This window comes from Macaca nemestrina, chromosome 4 (genome assembly GCF_043159975.1).
Source record: "Macaca nemestrina isolate mMacNem1 chromosome 4, mMacNem.hap1, whole genome shotgun sequence".
Classification (NCBI taxonomy): domain Eukaryota; kingdom Metazoa; phylum Chordata; class Mammalia; order Primates; family Cercopithecidae; genus Macaca; species Macaca nemestrina.
The window spans coordinates 53,701,565-53,720,965 of NC_092128.1; the positions used below are offsets into that span (position 1 = coordinate 53,701,565).

Here is a 19,401-nt window from a genome sequence, read left to right on the forward strand (position 1 = left end):
GATTACAGGCGTGAACCACCGCTTCCGGCTTTATACCATAGTTTTTAAAATCCATTTTTCTCTTGGTATTTGGTCTGTTGTCAGTGATTTCTATTATGAATGGTGCCGCTATAAACATTCTTGTACATGTCTCCTGGTGGACATTGACAAGAGCTGCTCTTGGAGTGGAATTTCTGGGTCAGAGTGTAGAAACATGTTTAAATGCCGGGCGCGGTGGCTCAAGCCTGTAATCCCAGCACTTTGGGAGGCCGAGATGGGCGGATCACGAGGTCAGGAGATCGAGACCATCCTGGCTAACACGGTGAAACCCCGTCTCTACTAAGAAATACAAAAAAATAGCCGGGCGAGGTGGCAGCGCCTGTAGTCCCAGCTACTCGGGAGGCTGAGGCCGGAGAATGGTGTGAACCTGGGAGGCGGAGCTTGCAGTGAGCTGAGATCGCGCCACTGCACTCCAGCCTGGGCTACAGAGCGAGACTCCGTCTCAAAAAAAAAAAAAAAAAAAGAAACATGTTTAAATTACCAAGACAATTCTAAACCGTTTTCCAAAGTGGATGTTCCAATTTATGCTCCCAAGATCACTGACCATCCCACTAATTGTGGATGTCTTTGCCAGCACTTGATATTGTTCAACTTCATAATCTTTATCCGTCTGGTAGATGTGAAATGGTATTTTCTTGTAGTTTTGTTTACTGGATTGTCAAAGAGGCTTAGAATATTTTCACATGTTCACTGACCATTTGTCATTCCCTTTCTTGAAGTGCTGCTTCTGGGCTAACTCTTGGGTGAAGGACGTGGGCACAGGCCCTCAAGGACAGATGGCCCAGCCCAGAGTTTTAGTTTCTCAGGTCTTCTCACGCTTGAGTAGAGGCCCTCCTAGCTACTTGCATCCCACCTTACTCAGTGACCCTCCCTGAAAACAACTGTCAGGGCCAGGCACGGTGGCTCATGCCTGTAATCCCAGCACTCTGGGAGGCCAAGGTGGGTGGATCACTTGAGGATAGGAATTCTAGACCAGCCTGGCCAAGGTGGTGAAACCCCATCTCTACTAAAAAATACAAAAAAATTAGCAGGGTATAGTGATGCATGCCTGTAATCCCAGCTACTTGGGAGGCTGAGGCAGGAGAATCTCTTGAACCTGGGAGGTGGAGATTGCAGTGAGCCAAGATCGCACCATTGTACTCCAGCCTGGGCAACAAGAGCGAAAATCCGTCTCTGAATGAATGAATAAATAAATAAATAAGTAAATAAATAAATCTGTCAGGTGGTCTCCCTCTCCTAAGACCAGCTCCAGCAAACGGGTTGAAGCTCAGGATCCAGGCTGCTCTGTGGCCCACAACCCAGTCGAGCCAACAGGCCAAGACCTTCCTGCCTGGTGGCCAGCGCCATGCCTGCAGGCCGCTCACACCGAAGATGCCACTTAGAACTCTCCACTGGGCACCCTCAAAATTGCACAAGTTCCTTCTGTTATTAGCTCATGCTGAGTTGTGATGCCAGCACTTCAAGCCTTGTTAATCATTGGATCAACAAGTACCGAGCTAGGTGCTAGAAAGAGAAACGGAAAAAGGCACTTGGGCCCAGCCCTCAGCCTGGATCCCGGACGGTGACGTTGGTCCACACCTCACCTGCCCTCTCTGCCCTGCTACATTCCCCAGGCTTGCCCTGAATGTTGAGCACTAGAAATTCCAGGTCCGGGTCGCAGCCACAGGGGAGTCAGGGGCGTCACGTGACCGCGCCAGGGAGAGGGAGGCGGAGTCGCACGGCTGGGACGCCCCGCAGTCGCCTAGCAACAGCGGGACGCGAACCGATGGAGACCAGCAACAGGGAGCTCCAAGCCGCGGAATATTTGGAAAGGCATCGGATCAAGGAGCTGGTGAGCTACCTCACCAGTGCCCTCTTATTCTTTCGGCCGGGTAAGGGCCCCCATGCCCCGTTACAGCCATCCCTCCACGCGGGACTTGCTTCCCTCACGAAACCCCCTCTCACACACTCGCTTTCCACTGCCTCCCAGCCACGTGAGCCCTTCTGCTGTTGATAAACTCTGTGGCCTTCAATAAAACAGTCCCTCAGGCTGGAGTACAATGGCCTGAGCTTGTTTCACTGCAACCTTCACCTCCCGGGTTCAAGCGATTCTCCTGCCTCAGCCTCCTGAATGGCTGAGGTTACAGGCGCACGCCACCACGCCGGGCTAATTTTTGTATTTTTAGTAGTGACAGCGTTTCATCATGTTGGTCAGGCTGGTCTCGAACTCCTGATCTCAGGTGATCTGCACGCCTCGGCCTCTCAAAGTGCTGGGATTATAGGCATGAGCCACCGTGCGCGGCCAAAGTTTTGAATCTGGCAACAAAACAATTGATAGGGTAGGATAGATGTTCTAGAGGAGATCGCTTCTCCTAACATTTTTTTACACATCTGAATCCCCTACAAAATTTGCATCCTTTTGTAATTTAGGAGTGGTGTATCATTTAAAAGTTATATTAAGGTGAAAATGGTTTTATGTCCTCCCCAGGGTGCAGAATTGTAATTTGCTGACCTCCATATGGAGCGTCCAAAATGCCAAAATTGTCCATTTGCTTCTTAAGGAAATGGAAATACCAAACATTCCAACTGTGCCAAAAAACACCCAACCAATATCATGTATAGGATGATAAAGTTCTTGCTAGTTGTTTTAAAGTATTAAAACAAAACAAGGCTGGGCACGAGATGGCACCACTGCACTCCAGCCTGGGTGACAGAGCAAGATTCCATCTCAAATAAATAAATAAATAAATAAATAAATAAATAAATAAATAGAAAAATAAGCCAGGTGCAGTGGCTCAGGCCTGTAATCCCAGCACTTTGGGAGGCCGAAGTGGGCGAATCACTTGAGGTCGGGTGTTTGAGACCAGCCTGGCCAACATGGTGAAACCTCCTCTCTACTAAAAATACACAAAATTAGCTGGGTGTGGTAGTGCATGCCTGTAATCCTAGCTACTTATGAAGCTCCTTGGGGGCGGTGGCTCACGCCTGTAATCCCAACACTTGAGCCCAGGAGTTCTTAAACCAGCCTGGGCAACACAGCTGGGACCGCTCCTCTACCAAAAGTAAAAAAAATTATCTGGGGCATGGTGGTGCATGCCTGTGGTGCCAGCTACTCAGGAGGCTGAGGTGGGAGTCTCGCTTGAGCCTGGGAGTTTGAGGCTGCAGTGAGCCATGATTGTGCCACTGCACTCCAGCCTAATATTATATATTAAGACAAATGATAGGCCAATGCACAGTGACTCACACCTGTAATCCCAACACTCTGGGAGGCTGTGGTGCAGATCACTTGACTTCAGGAGTTCATAGACCAGCCTGGGCAACATGGGGAAACCCCATCTCTACCAAAAATACAAAATTAGCTGTACATGGTGGTGTGTGCCTATAATCCCAGCTACTCAAGCGGCTGATGTGGGAGGATCACATGAACCTGGGAGGTGGAGATTGCATTGAGCCGAGATTGCTACCCAGGCCGGGTGACAGAGTAAGACACCATCTCAAAAAAAAATTATTAAAGACAAATGTTAATGTTCTTCATCATAACAAAGGGATATGTTACATTCATTACATAAAAATGTTTGTCAACATTTATTTTTAAATTTCATTTCTACTGAAGTGGATGTATGAGGTTTAAAAATTGAAAATTACTCCAAAGCTTATAATAACAACAGCATTCCTATCACCATCCCCAGCTTCTGTACAAAATAATTTCAACTCTTCTAGCAATATTCTTTGCTATTTATCTTGAGATTTCTAAATAACAGACCTATATTGCTGCTGCTGAATGTTTTTCCCTCTAGGTTAGATACTAGCTTTATGCTGTGGAAGATGAAAATGCGGCTATCGGCCGGGCGCAGTGGCTCACGCCTGTAATCCCAGCACTTTGGGAGGCCGAGACGGGCGGATCACGAGGTCAGGAGATCGAGACCATCCTGGCTAACACGGTGAAACCCCGTCTCTACTAAAAAAATACAAAAATTAGCCGGGCGCGGTGGCAGGCGCCTGTAGTCCCAGCTATACTGGAGGCTGAGGCAGGAGAATGGCTTGAACCCGGGAGGCGGAGCTTGCAGTGAGTGGAGATCGCGCCACTGCACTCCAGCCTGGGCAACAGGGCGAGACTCCGTCTCAAAAAAATTAAAAAAAAAAAAAAAAATTGCCGGGCGCGGTGGCTCACGCCTGTAATCCCAGCACTTTGGGAGGCCGAGGCGGGCGGATCACAAGGTCAGGAGATCGAGACCACGGTGAAAAACCCCGTCTCTACTAAAAATACAAAAAAAAATTAGCCGGGCGCGGTTGTGGGCGCCTGTAGTCCCAGCTACTCGGGAGGCTGAGGCAGGAGAATGGCGTGAACCCGGGAGGCGGAGCTTGCAGTGAGCCGAGATCGCGCCACTGCACTCCAGCCTGGGCAACAGAGCGAGACTCCGTCTCAAAAAAAAAAAAAAAAAAAAAAGAAAATGCGGCTATCTTAAACACACACCTCATACACCTGTTCCCACTCACACCCATCTTCCAGATAAATTTAGATCACAATTTTGATATCCTCAGTATTCAGAATTTTTAATATTATTAGGCAAGTATCTATAATCCTTATACTACGCTGATTATATTTCCCTTGTTGTTTTCCCTGTTTAATAATATATTTAAATTTTTGGCTTAAATTTGTGTGATCATCACTAATTCATCCATACCCTCTTTTGCCACAGTACAGCTCTCCTCTCATTACATTTGCATTCACTGAGTAATTACCCCCACCCCTCACCCCCACCACCCAATCCCCATAACCCCAGCTCTGTGTCTTCCTGCTCCAGTCTGGACTGATTGCTACACAGTAGTTATTCACGGCTTCGCCTCACTCTGATCCTAAGACGACTCCTCACCTCTCTAGTGTTCAGAGCTTGTTTTATGGCATGGCCAGCAATCCCTCATTCTTGCTTTACCCCTTTCTTCTGGTGGAGCATATCCTTTAGTGGCTTCCTGAGAGAGCATGCTTTGAGGGGTAAAGATTTTGGGAACACACATATATAAAAATATGAATTCCTACATTCAAAACTTTAATAGAGTGGAGGCTGCACATGGAGGCTCATGCCTCCCAACACTTTGAGAGGCCGAGGCAGGCAGATCACTTGAGGTCAGGAGTTTGAGACCAGCCTGGCCAACATGGTAAAACCCCGTCTCTACTAAAAATACAAAAATCAGCCAGGCATAGTGGCATACGCCTGTAGTCCTAGCTACTCAGGAGACTGTGGCAGGAGAATCACTTGCATCTGGGAAGTAGAGGTTACAGTGAGCTGAGATTTCACTGTTGTACTCCAGCCTGGGCAACAGAGCGAGACTCCGTCTCATAAAATAAGAGTAGATACAATTTTAAGTTGGAACATACTGCCCTCGGAATTTTTGAGGCATTGTTCCATTGTCTTCTAATTTCTCATGTTGCTCTGAAGAATTCTGATGTCATATGACATCAGATTCTTGATCTGGGTATGAGGCAAGTTTATTCTTTCTGGAAACTTTTTAGGGTTGTCTTTTTATCTTATCTCTGGTGTCCTAAATATTTATATGCCTTGGAATGGTTTTGTTGTTGTTGCTGTTAATGTATTGTGCTCTAGGTACTTTATGGTCTTATTAAATTTGGAGACATTTTTCTTTCAGGTCTAGGAAGTATTTTTCTTATTTTCCTTACCTATATCGTTCTGGAATTATTGGATATTGGACATCTTGGCTTGATTCTCTAATTTTCTTTACATCTTGATGTGTTGTATAATTTTTATCAGAAGAATGCAATTTATGAATCTGCAGATTCTCTTGAGAATTTACCAAATTGTTATTTTGATGCTCCTCACTGACTTACACTTACATTTCCTGTCTTCATTAGTGGTTCTTTATGGGTAAGATGACTATATGAGTTATCATCCAAACTAGGGATATTTTGAGTGAAAATAAGTACTATTAATAATTATTCCAGGACAACATGGTAAACTAGGACTGTCCCAGGCCAACAGGAACATTCGATTATCCTTAATATGGGTATCTTAAACATGATATGAACAACAAAAACAATTTAAAATTAAAAAGACAGGCTAGGCATGGTGGCTCACACCTATAATCCCAGCACTTTGGGAGGCCGAGGCGGGTAGATCACTTGAGGTCAGGAGTTCGAGACCAGCCTGGCCAATGTGGTGAAAAACTCTCTCTACTAAAAACACAAAATTATCCAGATGTCGTGGCAGTGTGAAATGCTGTCTCTACTAAAAATACAAAATTAGCCAGGTGTGGTGGCACATGCTTGTAATCAGTTATTCGGGAGGCTGAGGCAGGAGAATTGCTTGAACCCAGAGGCAGAGGTTGCAGTGAGCTGAGATTGTGCCACTGCACTCCAGCCTGGGTGACAGAACGAGACTCTGCCTCAAGAAGAAAAAAAAAAAAATTAAAAAGACAAAAGCACTATGGCAGCCAATGGGTCAACTGAATGAAAAATTAATTTTTCTGAGTTTCAGCATGATCCCACTTACCTGATCTGCATGAACTTTCTTTTTTTTTTTTTTTTTTTTTGAGATGGAGTCTCGCTCTGTCACCCAGGCTGGAGTGCAGTGGCCGGATCTCAGCTCACTGCAAGCTCCGCCTCCTGGGTTCACGCCATTCTCCGGCCTCAGCCTCCCAAGTAGCTGGGACTACAGGCACCCACCACCTCGCCCGGCTAGTTTTTTTTGTATTTCTTAATAGAGACGGGGTTTCACCGTGTTAGCCAGGATGGTCTCGATCTCCTGACCTCGTGATCCGCCCGTCTCGGCCTCCCAAAGTGCTGGGATTACAGGCTTGAGCCACCGCGCCCGGCCTGCATGAACTTTCTGATAGTCTCTGAGAATCTCAAACAGTTATAATCCACACAAACAGGCCTCCATTTGGCCATCTCGGTCACAACACAGAATCCCACTCAAAGAAGCACAGTCATTCCAGCAATCAAGAGTAATTTGAAAGGAATCAAAAAGATTTTAACTCATAATCCACAGTAAAACCACTCAAAAGTCCTTCCTCCTTGTTCCCAGCTGTATTCTCCACAGCAGCAGCAGAGCCTGTCAGGTTCCAAATCCATGACACTCAGCCCGTCCACCTCTTCTGTCTCCTCCCTATCTTGCGTGGTTTTCTCAGTTCTTTATTATGTCAACCAATTTAGCATCTTGAAGATTCTTTTTTTCCTCCAGCACAAAAAGCCTTGAACCCATCTGGCAAAACCAGAATTTTCCAGTAGAAGGCATTATCAGGGGAAAAGAACCTAAGCAGATAAAGACAAAATTCTCCTTAGTGGAAGGGAAGTCTGGGAATACTCATACATTAATTATATACCTATCACATAAATAGTGTAGCTGTTTTTTAAAATTGAGACATGGATACCACTTTTTTTCTTTTCTTTTCTTTTTTAAGACAGACCCTTGCCCTGTCACCCAGGCTAGGGTACAGTGGCACATCTCAGCTCACTGCAACCTCTGCCTCCAGGGTTCAAGCGACTCTCATACCTCAGCCTCCAGAGTAGCTGGGATTACAGGTGCAAACCACCAGGCCCAGCTAATTTTTGTATTTTCAGTAGAGACGGGGTTTTGCCATGTTGTCCGGGCTGGTCTGGAACTCCTGACCTCAAGTGATCCTCTCTCCTCGACTTCCTAAAGTGCTTGGATTACAGGCGTAAGCCACTGCGCCTGGCCGGGTACCATCTTTAATAATGAGAATTCCGGCCGGGTGTGGTGGTTCACGCCTGTAATCCCAGGAGGAGGAGGAGGAGGAGGAGGATTCCTTAAAACATCTTTATAAGCCGGGCGCGGTGGCTCAAGCCTGTAATCCCAGCACTTTGGGAGGTGGAGACGGGCGGATGACGAGGTCAGGAGATCGAGAGCATCCTGGCTAACACGGTGAAACCCCGTCTCTACTAAAAAAATACAAAAAACTAGCCAGGTGAGGTGGCGGGTGCCTGTAGTCCCAGCTACTCAGGAAGCTGAGGCAGGAGAATGGCGTAAACCCGGGAGGCGGAGCTTGCAGTGAGCTGAGATCCAGCCACTGCACTCCAACCTGGGCGACAGAGTGAGACTCTGTCTCAAAAAAAAAAAAATCTTTTTAAACACCACAGTTGGGGAGAGGAAACCATAGGTATGGAAACACTGAGCCAGAATAAGAAGGTAATGAAGCTAAAGAAGGGGTGGGCTGGCATGCAGAGTATGTATGCAGTGCTGTTGAAGTTTCCTGCCTGAGTCCTCCTAATGACAGAGGAGAGAGGACTTGTCCATTTAGTGTCTGGGACCTTAGCCTGATGTGGCATAAGAAGTTTCTTTGAAGTCATTTGTTTTGTCCTAAAAATTAATGAGATCTGTTCTTCTGTAGATATACCTATTTCTTGATATAAATGTTTTATATTACTCACCGAGGTATGATTGATGCTTAGAAAGACACATTAGCTTTATCCTGTGTCTTTGTGAAGCCCCTGGTATTATGACATGTGGCCCAATTTGAAAACCTTGGAATTACAGGTGAATTACAGAAAATAAGACTAGACAGTTTGGGCAATTACTATTGAGGAAACAGGTACGCAGTCCCCCGTTCTCAATTCCAAAATTCTGAAAGCTCTGAAAACCAACAGTTTCATAAGTCACTTAACAGCAAGACCTGACCTGACCTGAAATAATTTGGTAGGAAAACCTTGCCTCAGCTAGGGTATATTGGGAAATACAATTGCTGAGTGTTACAAAAATTAGCTGGGCATGGTGGCAGATGCCTGTAATCCCAGCTACTTGGGAGGCTGAGGCAGGAGAATCGCTTGAACCTGGGAGGCAAAGGTTGCAGTAAGCCAAGATTGCACCGCTGCACTCCAGCCTGGATGACAAAAGTGAGGCTTCATCTCAAAACAATGTGTGTGTGTGTGTGTGTGTGTGTGTGTATGATACGGTTTGGCTGTATCCCTGCCCAAATCTCGTCTTGAATTCCCACACATTGAGTGAGGGACCCAGTGGGAGGTAATTGAGTCATGGGGCCGAGTCTCTCCTGTGCTTTCTTGTGATAGTGAATAAGTCTCACGAGATCTGATGGCCACGTTTTTGTTTTTTTGTTTTTTGTTTTTTTTGAAATGAAGTTTCACTTTTGTTGCCCAGGCTAAAGTGCAATGGCGCGGTCTCAGCTCACTGCATCCCCTGCCTCCAGGGTTCAAGCGATTCTCCTGCCTTAGCCTCCTGAGTAGCTGGGATTACAGGCACGCACCACCACGCCTGGCTAATTTTTTTTTTTTTTTTCTTTTCTTTGAAGTAGAGACAGGGTTTCACCATGGTGGCCAGGCTCGTCTTGAACTCCTGACCTCAGGTGATCCACCTTCCTTGGCCTCCCAAAGTGCTGAAATTACAGGTGTAAGCCACTGTGCCTGACCTGATCTGATGGTTTTAAAAACGGGAGTTTCCGGCTGGGTGCAGTGACTCACACCTGTAATCCCAGCACTTTGGGAGGCCGAGGTGGGCAGATTGTGAGGTCAGGAGATCGAGACCATCCTGGCTAACACAGTGAAACCCAGTCTCTACTAAAAATATACAAAAAAATTAGCCAGGCATGGTGGCGGGTGCCTGTAGTCCCAGCTACTCAGAAGCCTGAGGCAGGAGAATGGCGTGAACCTGGGAGGTGGAGCTTGCAGTGAGCCAAGATTGCGCCACTGCACTCCAGCCTGGGTGACAGAGTGAGACTCCGTCTCAAAAAGAAAAAAAAAAACAGGAGTTTCCCTGCACAAGGTCTCTCTTTGCCTGCTGCCATTCATGTAAGACCTGACTTGCTCCTCCGTGCCTTCCACCATGACTGTGAGGCCTTCCCAGCCATGCGGAACTGTAAGTCCATTAAACCCTTTTTCCTGTATAAATTACTCAGCCTCAGGTATGTCTTTATCAGCAGCATTTAAACATACTAATAGAGTATATATATTTTTATATATACTGTGTATATGTGTGTATATATATACTGTATATATATGTGTGTACATATGGGTGTGTGTGTATGTGTATATATATACACACACACACGGTTGCTGGCCATGCCGCCATTTTCCAGTGACAATTCTATGCTATATAAGGAGGGAATATGAATTTTTAGGGATGGCTTTAATAAAATTAGACAATTATATCAATAGTAACCCAAATGAGAGAGATTGCTGTGGGATTGGTAGAGTAAAATGAATTTGAAAACTATTGAGAAAAAAACTCAGTGGAGACCATCATGACTAACTAAATTTCACCATTGAAGATGCTTCCATTTTAGTAGAGTATGGTAAAGTCTGCAAGCTTTAGAAGCACGTTGCCTGGATTCATACTGGCTGTGTGGCCTTGAACAAGCGACTGTTGTGAGAAGTGAATGAAGTGATCCATAGAAAATGCTTCGCATAGTACCAGGCATATAGTAAGGGTTCAGTTAGCTATCATGATTAAGATGTTGGACCTGAACGTTGTGTCCCTTGAAGGATTGTTTTTATATCAGCTGACATTTTATGTAACATAGGTGGTCAATTAGCTATTATGATTAAGAAGTTGAACCTGAATGTTGTATCCCTTGAAGAATTGTTTTTTTATATCTGCTGACATTTATGTAACATAGGTGGTTAGTAACATTTGGCTCTGCCTTTCATGTTTTGAAAAGGTTCTGTCTTTATTATATATATTTATGTTGTGATCATTTTCAAAACATTTTTAAAAGCAGGTAGAGTATACATTGTAGTCTCCAAACATAAACATTGTAACATCCCATGCAGCCTAAAGGATACACAATAAGCCTGGTTTGGATTTTCATCAAAGTGGTACACCAAGTTCTAGTAGCATTATTTACTTATTCAAGCCTTAAAATGAAATGTAGTGAGTTGAAATTCAAACTTGGTCTTTTTCCAGTTTCTGAATTTGATATATGGTCCAGGAAGAAGAAACAGAAGATTTCATACAAAATGTGACTGCCTTTACTAGCCTATTTATTGCTAGAGCATATTTGTACCAGCAAGGCACAATATTAGATTTAAAAGTCTACTTCTGGTTTCAACACATAAATTCCCAGGGATGAAAAAGATGGAGTGGAAACCTATAAATTAAAAGATTTAAAAACATAACCTGAGTGAAGAGACAACCTATGGAATGGGAGAATATATTTGCAAACTATATGTCTGATAAGGGGTCAATATCCAAAACATGTAATAACTCAATAGTAAAAAAAAAAAAAAAAAAAAAAAAAAATTTAATGGGCAAAGGACATAAATAGACATTTTTCCATAGAAGATATAGAAATGGCCAACAGGTATATGAAAAAATGCTCAGTATCACTAACCAAGGGAATACAAAATAAAACCACAATGAGATACCATCTCACACCTGTTAGAAACGCTATTATCAGAAAACAAAAGATAACTGAGCATGATGGCACATGCCTGTAGTCCCAGCTGCTCAGAAGGCCGAGGCAGGAGGATCACTTGGGTCCAGGAGTTCAAGACCAGCCTGAGCAACATAATGAGACCCCATCCCTAAAACACTAACAAAAGATGAAAGATTTCAAGTGTTGGCAGGGATGTGGAGAAAAGGGAACCCTTGTACACCACTGGTGAGATTGTGAATTAGTACAACCATTATGGAAAACAATATGGTGGTTTCTCAAAAATGTAAACATAGAACTTATCTGGCATTCCCACCACTGGGTATATATCCACAGGAAATGAAATCAGTATGTTGAAGAAATACCTGCACTCGTATTCATCACAGCACTATTCACAATAGCCACCATATAGAATCAGCCTAAGTGTCCATGGATGAATGAATGAAGAAAATGTGATATATACACAATGACATACTATTCAGTCTTACAAAAAAGACGAATATCCTGTCATTTGCAACAACATGGATAAGCCTAGAAGACATTAAGTAAATCAGGCACAGAAGAGTACCTCGTGATCTTAATTATATGTGGAATCTGAAAAAGTCAAACTCAAAAAGAGGAAAATGATGCTCAAGAGCCAGAGGGCGGGGGCATTGGGGAGATGTTGGCCAAAGGACACAAAATTTCAGACAGAAGAGGAATAAGTTCAAGAGACCTACTGTATTATCATGGTGACTACAGTTAATAATATGTATTTGAAAATTGCTGAAAGAGTAGATTATCAGTGTTCTCACCATGAAAAAATACATATAAGGGGACTTCAAAAAGTTCACGGAAAAATGGAATTAAAAGACTAAAAATTATTTCTCAACATAAGCTCTACCAAATTCAAGATACTTTTGTAAACAATGATACCAGCCATTCAGTCCATCCCTGAAGAACTCTGAGGGCCCTGGGAATTTAACAACGTCAGTGCAGTCTCTTTTACATCATAAAGAAAAATGGGTGCCCTTTAAAGATTTTTTTAAGATCAGGAAACAAAAAAGTCAAAAGGAGCTAAATCAGAACTGGAAGGTGGATGCTAATGATTTCCCATGGAAACTCTTGTAAAATTGCCCTGTTCCACGAGAGGAATGAGCAGGAGCATTGTTGTGGTAGAGAAGGACTTTCTCGTGAAATTTTCCTGGGCTTTTTTAAACTAAAGCTTTGGCTTTCTCAAAACATTCTCATAATAAGCAGATGCTATCATTCTTTGGGACTCCAAAAAATCAACAAGCAAAATGCCTTGAGCATCCCAAAAAAGTGTTGCCATGACCTTTGCTCTTGACTGGTCGACTTGTGCTTTGACTGGACCATGTCACCTCTTGGTAGCCATTGCTTTGATTGAGTTTGTCTTTAGGATGACACTGTAGAACCATGTTTCATCTCCTGTTAACAATTCTTTGAAGAACTGCTTCAGGATCTTGAGCCCACGTTTAAAATTTTCTATTGAAAGCTGTCTTCCGTCTGCAGCTGATCTGGTGCATTGGTTTTAGTACTGATTGAGTGGAAAGTTTGCTTAACCTTTTCAGTCAGAATTGCATAAAATGACCCAACTGAGATGGTTTGGGCTATCATTTATGCTGTTAATGGTCAGTTCTCTTCAGTTAGGGCACAAACAAGATTAACTTTGTTACTCACAAACTGATGTGGATAGGGCTATAGTGAATTAAGATTGGCCACACTTTTTTTTTTTTTTTTTTGAGACGGAGTCTCGTTGTGTCTCCCAGGCTGGAGTGCAATGGCCGGATCTCAGCTCACTGCAAGCTCCACCTCCCAGGTTTACGCCATTCTCCTGCCTCAGCCTCCCGAGTAGCTGGGACTACAGGCGCCCGCCACCTCGCCCGGCTAGTTTTTTTTTTTTGTATTTTTTAGTAGAGACGGGGTTTCACCGTGTTAGCCAGGATGGTCTCGATCTCCTGACCTCATGATCTACCCGTCTCGGCCTCCCAAAGTGCTGGGATTACAGGCTTGAGCCACCGCGCCCGGCCTGGCCACACATTTTAACAGTTGAAGTTGGTGATGGGTTCATTTTACTTTTCTACTTTTATAAACATGAAATTCTCAGTAATGATGTAACTTAAATTTTTTTTTTTTTTTTTTTGTGATGAAATCTTGCTCTGTCACTCACGCTGGAGTGCAGTGGTGCGATCTTAGCTCATTGCAAGCTCTGCCTCCCGGATTCACGCCATTTTCCTGCCTCAGCCTCCCAAGTAGCTGGGACTACAGGCGCCCGCCACCACACCAGGCTAATTTTTTGTATTTTTAGTAGAGACAGGGTTTCACTGTGTTAGCCAGGATGGTCTCGATCTCCTGACCTCCTGATCCTCCCGCCTCAGCCTCCCAAAGTGCTGGGATTACAGGCGTGAGCCACCACGCCCAGCCGTAACTTAAATTTTTTAAAGAAAACATGAATTGGCCAAGCATCGTGGCTCATGCCTATAAATCCCAACGTTTTGGGAGGCCGACGTGGGAGGACTGCTTGAGCCCAGGAGCTCGAGACTGGTCTGGGCAACATAGCAAGATCCTGTCTCTAACTTAAAAAAGAAAAGTAAGAGTAAAGCTTAAGATTGAAATGATAAAATGATCAAGCAACAGGAGTGGTATATACCATCCATACTGCTCTATCACTACTCCTTTTGGCTTCATCATGATTGTTCTGCACTATTTCTGAAAAGTGAGTTGATCTTGATTTTTCATTTTTAAAATTGCTTAAACTACAGAATATTTATCCAAATTGCTTTTATGTTAGAAATGAATACATATGCTTCCTAATTACAGGACCATATTTATCAGTCTGTTTTTATTATATATATGTATGTGTGTATATATATATATTTTTTTAAAAATCTTTTTTTTTTTTTTTGAGACAGAGTCTCGCTCTGTTTCCCAGGCTGGAGTGCAATGGCGTGATCTTGGCTCACTGCAACCTCCGCCTCCCAGGTTCAAGTGATTCTCCTGCCTCAGCCTCCGGAGTAGCTGGGATTACAGGCATACGCCACCATGCCCGGCTAACTTTGCATTTTTAGTAGAGATGAGATTCCTCCATGTTGGTGAGGCTGGTCTCAAACTCCCAACCTCAGGTGATCCACCCTCCTCAGCCTCCCAAAGTGCTGAGATTACAGGCATGAGCCACCATGCCCGGCCTATTATTTATATCTTATCAATTCTTTAGGTGGCCAACTTCTTCCCTGCATTATGCTGTTCCCTCTATCTTTTTGGTTTTCAACCCTGTCTGCAACTTACAGTCACTTGGGGAGTTTTTCTAAAAAATGCCCAGGTCCAGTCTCTGTATTCAATCATCTGAGATAGGGCATTTGTATATGTAATTATTTAAGTATTCAATGTCTTACCTTCTTGCTGGACTGTTTCATGAAAAGTAAGTGCCTTTGCTATAGCTGTTTAATAATTGTTAGATGACTACTTCTATTTGCGACATATTTTAATTTTGTATCAGAAAGAGCTGGAACTGTTCTTTTGCAGAAAAACCAAGAGAATATTTAATATCTCTATTGGAACGACTGAGAATTGCAAAAGTAACAGGCGTAGCATTTCCTTTCTTTATGGATAACTCTAACATTGTGGCCATGTTTGAGATGATGGACCCCTCAGGCAGAGGCACTATATCATTTGTGCAGTATAAAGAAGGTCAGTACATTCTACAAATTGAGGTAATAGTTTGTGGTCATTCCATAATTTTTTTCTAGCAGAAAATACTTCTCACTTTGTAAAATTCTCACTTAATTTCTTCTCATTATTTTACAGCCCTAAAAACTCTGGGTCTATGCACTGAAGATGAAGATTTAAAAGATGATGGACATATAATAACTTTGGATAAATTCAAGGAGGAAGTGTAAGTTTATTTTTAAGTGACAAATATTTTAATAAGGTGGCATGATTTTGAAACATAACGCCTTTTAAAATAGGTTCCTATCTTTTGAAAGAAATATTTTGTTCCCTTGAAACTTTCAGCTGACTGGAAAGTGAGGACAGGGAAGGCTGACAGTAAAGTCTCTAAGCTCGGGAATAGGAGGGGAAAATGCTGGGGTTAGAGGGGAAGCTCTGGAGGTAGCTTCATTTTTTTTTTTTTTTTTTTCTGAGATGGAGTCTCGCTCTGTTGCCCAGGCTGGAGTGCAGTGGCAGTATCTCAGCTCACTGCAACCTCCACCTCCCAGCTTCAAGCGATTCTCCTGCCTCAGCTTCCCAGTAGCTGGGCTTACAGATGTGCATCACCAGGCCCAAACTTTTGTAATTTTAGTAGAGTCAGGGTTTCACCATGTTGGCCAGGCTGATCTCGAACTCCTGACCTCAAGTGATCCACTGCCTCGGCCTCCCAAAGTGCTGGGATTACAGGCATGTAATGGGCTGCGCCCAGCCAGCTCCATTCTAAATAGGAAGCCCCAGCAATTCTCAAAGGATGAGGTGAAGAATCACCACTATGCTGGGACAACTAACAGAGACACTTTGAGCTCAACACACTAGCTGGAAACTCTCTCTATAAAATACATACTAATACAATTTAGCTCAAAATTATCACAAAGTCAATGTTTATCAGTAGCATAGGCTGCATGTTAGTCTGATAATTTTAAAATTTTTTTTTTTTTTTTTGAGACAGAGTTTCACTCTTTTGCCCAGGCTGGAGTGCAGTGGTGTGATCTCGGCTCATGGCAACCTCCGCCTCCCAGGTTCAAGCGATTCTCCTGCCTCAGCCTTCTGAGTAGCTGGGATTACAGGCATGCGCCACCACGCCCGGCTAATTTCGTATTTTCAGCAGAGACAGGGTTTCTCCATGTTGGTCAGGCTGGTCTCAAACTCCCGACCTCAGGTGATCCGCCCGCCTTGGCCTCCCAAAGTACTGGGATTACAAGCGTGAGCCACCGCACCCAGCCTAATTTTAGATTTTGAGATATTACAGGATTAAATCACTGCTAAGTCAGAGAAAAACCACTGGAATAAAATTTAATAGTTGTAGAAAGTTTCCAGGGAATCTAGCTCAATTTTTTAAGAAGTTTTACTCTGAGATTTTATTAGTTAAGAAGCTATTATTGAATACAGCCCAAGGTCAAGGAAAAGTTACAAGAAAAAAGAAACTTGAGATTTTTGTCTCATCAGTTACATAAATAATAATGTTTAATTACATTCCCTACCACGTGGGAATGTTTGAGTCAGAGTGCCATGGCCTGAAATGTTTCATCCAGAAAGAAAAGGTTGCCCACTGTCAGAATGAAACTAGGAAGCATTTAAAATAGAAGGACATTTGTGAGAAAGAAGAACAATCCTATCTTATTCACCATCTCACAATGTGGTTTTTTGTTTTTTTTTTTTTTTTAGAGACAGTGTCTTGTTCACTTGCCCAGGCTGCAGTGCAGTGTCACAATCACAGCTCACTGTAGTCTTGACCTCCTGGGCTCAAGTTATCCTCCCACCTCAGCCTCCCAAGTAGCTAGAACTACAGACATGCAATCAGGGTCTTGACATGTTGGCCGGGCTGGTTTTGCACTCCTGCCTCAAGCGATCCTCCTACCTCAGTCTCCCAAAGTGCTAGGATTACAGGAATGAGACACTGTGCCCTGCCAGTTTTCTTAAGGAAATATAGTGAATTCCCAAACTAGATACAGGTGCCTCAATTAAAATATGCATTCTAAAGTGAGTTTAAAAAAAAATTTATTGGCTATGTTTGATTATCCACAACAGAATTTTCCTTAATTAGCACAGGAAATTGAAAGTTGGTTATAATTTAATATCTCTGCTCTTGTCTTCAACAGACATACTCAGCATTTATACTTGTAAATAGAATGAGTTTTCATTGTTTCGTTTTCTGTTTTTGTTTCCTTAGGAACAAGAGGATGAAGGAAATATGGTCAGCATTTTAATAACGCCATAAATCCAAGATAATTAATCCTATAAAGTTTTCCAGTTTCATTAATTCAGAATTTCATCGTATAACTTGAAATCCAATTGGCTTCCTCTTAAAAACAAAAACCAAGAAAACGTTTTTCTGAAAGACATTATTTTCCAGTATTAGGCCAATTTGTCCTCAAATTAAGTAGAATCTCAACATCTTGTTGAGCCAGTTTGTAAATTCCAACTTCATTTAATGCTGCTGTGGCAGGAAGTTGCCCTGAAGTTGACTGCAGTACATCTTTCAGGAGTAGTGCAGAACCGACGTTCAAATTCAAAACAATACAGGCTTCTTTTATGCTGTTTAGGGAACACAAAGGAGGGAAATGAGATCTCCATTATCTGCATCAACCATATTTTTTTTTTTTTTTTTTGAGACGGAGTCTCGCTCTGTCGCCCGGGCTGGAGTGCCGTGGCGCGATCTCGGCTCACTGCAAGCTCTGCCTCCCAGGTTCCTGCCATTCTCCTACCTCAGCCTCCCGAGTAGCTGGGACTACAGGCGCCCGCCACCTTGCCTGGCTTTTTTGTATTTTTTTTTTAGTAGAGACGGGGTTTCACCGTGTTAGCCAGGATGGTCTCGATCTCCTGACCTCGTGATCCACCCGTCTCGGCCTCCCAAAGTGCTGGGATTACAGGCTTGAGCCACCGCGCCCGGCCGCATCAACCATATTATAACAATTTTGAGAATCCTAAACAGCTTCTCTGTACTGCTGGTCCACATGTTCTCTATAAAAATACTTATAGATTTATTATTTGGTTCTTTTAACATGGTAAGACTACACAGGTGCAGAGTTTCTATTTCTTTAGATTAAGGTAATAGGCTCCCTATTTCAATATGTATCCATTATTTCCCTAAATACAATACTTAATACTATATTAAATATGGCTATAACTTTAGGTAGATTAGAATATGGGAAAAGACAAAAATAAGGGATAAAATGAAGGCAGCAGAAAGAACATTAAATTTTAAAAGCTGTCATATGAAACATGTAAACATAAGCTTTCATTTTACAAGTTTAAAAGGAATGCTTTATAACCTCACAAAACCCAAACAGTTTAAATTTTACTTTTTTTTTTTTGAGACATCATCTTGCTCTGTCACCTAGGCTGGAGTGCCATTGCATGATCATAGCTCACTACAGCCTCAGTCTCCCAAGTAGCTAGGACTACAGGTCCATACCACCACATCTGGCTTTTTGTTTGTTCATTTTAATACTTTTTGTAGAGATGGAGTCTTGCTATGTTGCCCAGGCTGGTCTCAAACACCTGGCCTCAAGCAATTCTCCCACCTCTGCCTCCCAAAGTACTGGGATTATAGGTGTGGGCTACTATGCCTGGTCTATAATTTAAATTTTATATCAACAAATTCTCAAACTATAATTACAGTTAGAACCAAAATTAATGTCAAATGTTTAAGGAAACAAATTTCTTTCAGGCCTGGCCTATTAAGTATTAAACATATTTGTAATTTTTTTTGTTGTTGTTGTTTTGAGACACAGTCTTGCTCTGTTGCCCAGGCTGGAGTGCAGTGGTGCAATCTCAGCTCACTGCAAGCTCCGCCTCCCAGGTTCACGCCATTATCCTGCCTCAGCCTCCCGAGTAGCTGGAACTACAGGCACCCGCTACCATGCCTGGCTAATTTTTTTTTTTTTTTTGTATTTTTAGTAGAGATGGGGTATCATCATGTTAGCCAGGATGGTCTCGATCTCCTGACCTCGTGATCCGCCCGTCTCGGCCTCCCAAAGTGTTGTGATTACAGGCGTGAGCCACTGCACCCGGCCCTGTAATTTCTTATATTTAGTGAATAGGGCACAACTTTTTTTCATTTTCGATTTATTCCTCCAGTAACCAAGCAACTAGAAGCATTAAACCAAATACTAGAAAACAAAACCCAGTATATAATTTATATCTAGTTCTGAAACCTTTTGAGGTCACGGGTCACATCTATCATTTTGGTTTCCCCATTGTGCTGTAAACATACAGTAGACAATGTTTTAAAACTTCAACTGATCTTATCCCACCCAAACATCTCCAGAACCCTAAAGTTAAAAGGAGTTAGCCTCCTGTAACAATTTGATACATTAA

General features: G+C 43.1%; 2 protein-coding genes across 3 annotated transcripts in view; one reads left to right on the forward strand and one right to left on the reverse strand.

The window, feature by feature from the left end:
• The first annotated feature begins 1,772 nt into the window (after nucleotides 1-1,772).
• On the forward strand, nucleotides 1,773-17,341 carry LOC139362769 (EF-hand calcium binding domain 10). 2 transcript variants are annotated; one of them, XM_071094712.1, is made up of 4 exons: nucleotides 1,773-1,910; nucleotides 14,899-15,063; nucleotides 15,181-15,268; nucleotides 17,252-17,341. In XM_071094712.1, exons 1-4 carry the CDS (start codon nucleotides 1,805-1,807, stop codon nucleotides 17,286-17,288), a joined length of 396 nt encoding a protein of 131 aa, XP_070950813.1. In that variant the 5' UTR covers nucleotides 1,773-1,804; the 3' UTR covers nucleotides 17,289-17,341. The 2 variants fall into 2 exon arrangements, with proteins under 2 accessions (XP_070950813.1, XP_070950814.1); XM_071094713.1 differs by lacking the exon at nucleotides 14,899-15,063.
• LOC105475889 (RAD50 interactor 1) overlaps nucleotides 17,063-19,401 on the reverse strand; it is a 37,704-nt gene continuing 35,365 nt past the window's right edge. The window contains 1 exon segment of the mRNA XM_071094710.1: nucleotides 17,063-17,616. Coding sequence (XP_070950811.1) covers nucleotides 17,424-17,616 — 193 coding nt within the window. The 3' untranslated portion in view covers nucleotides 17,063-17,423.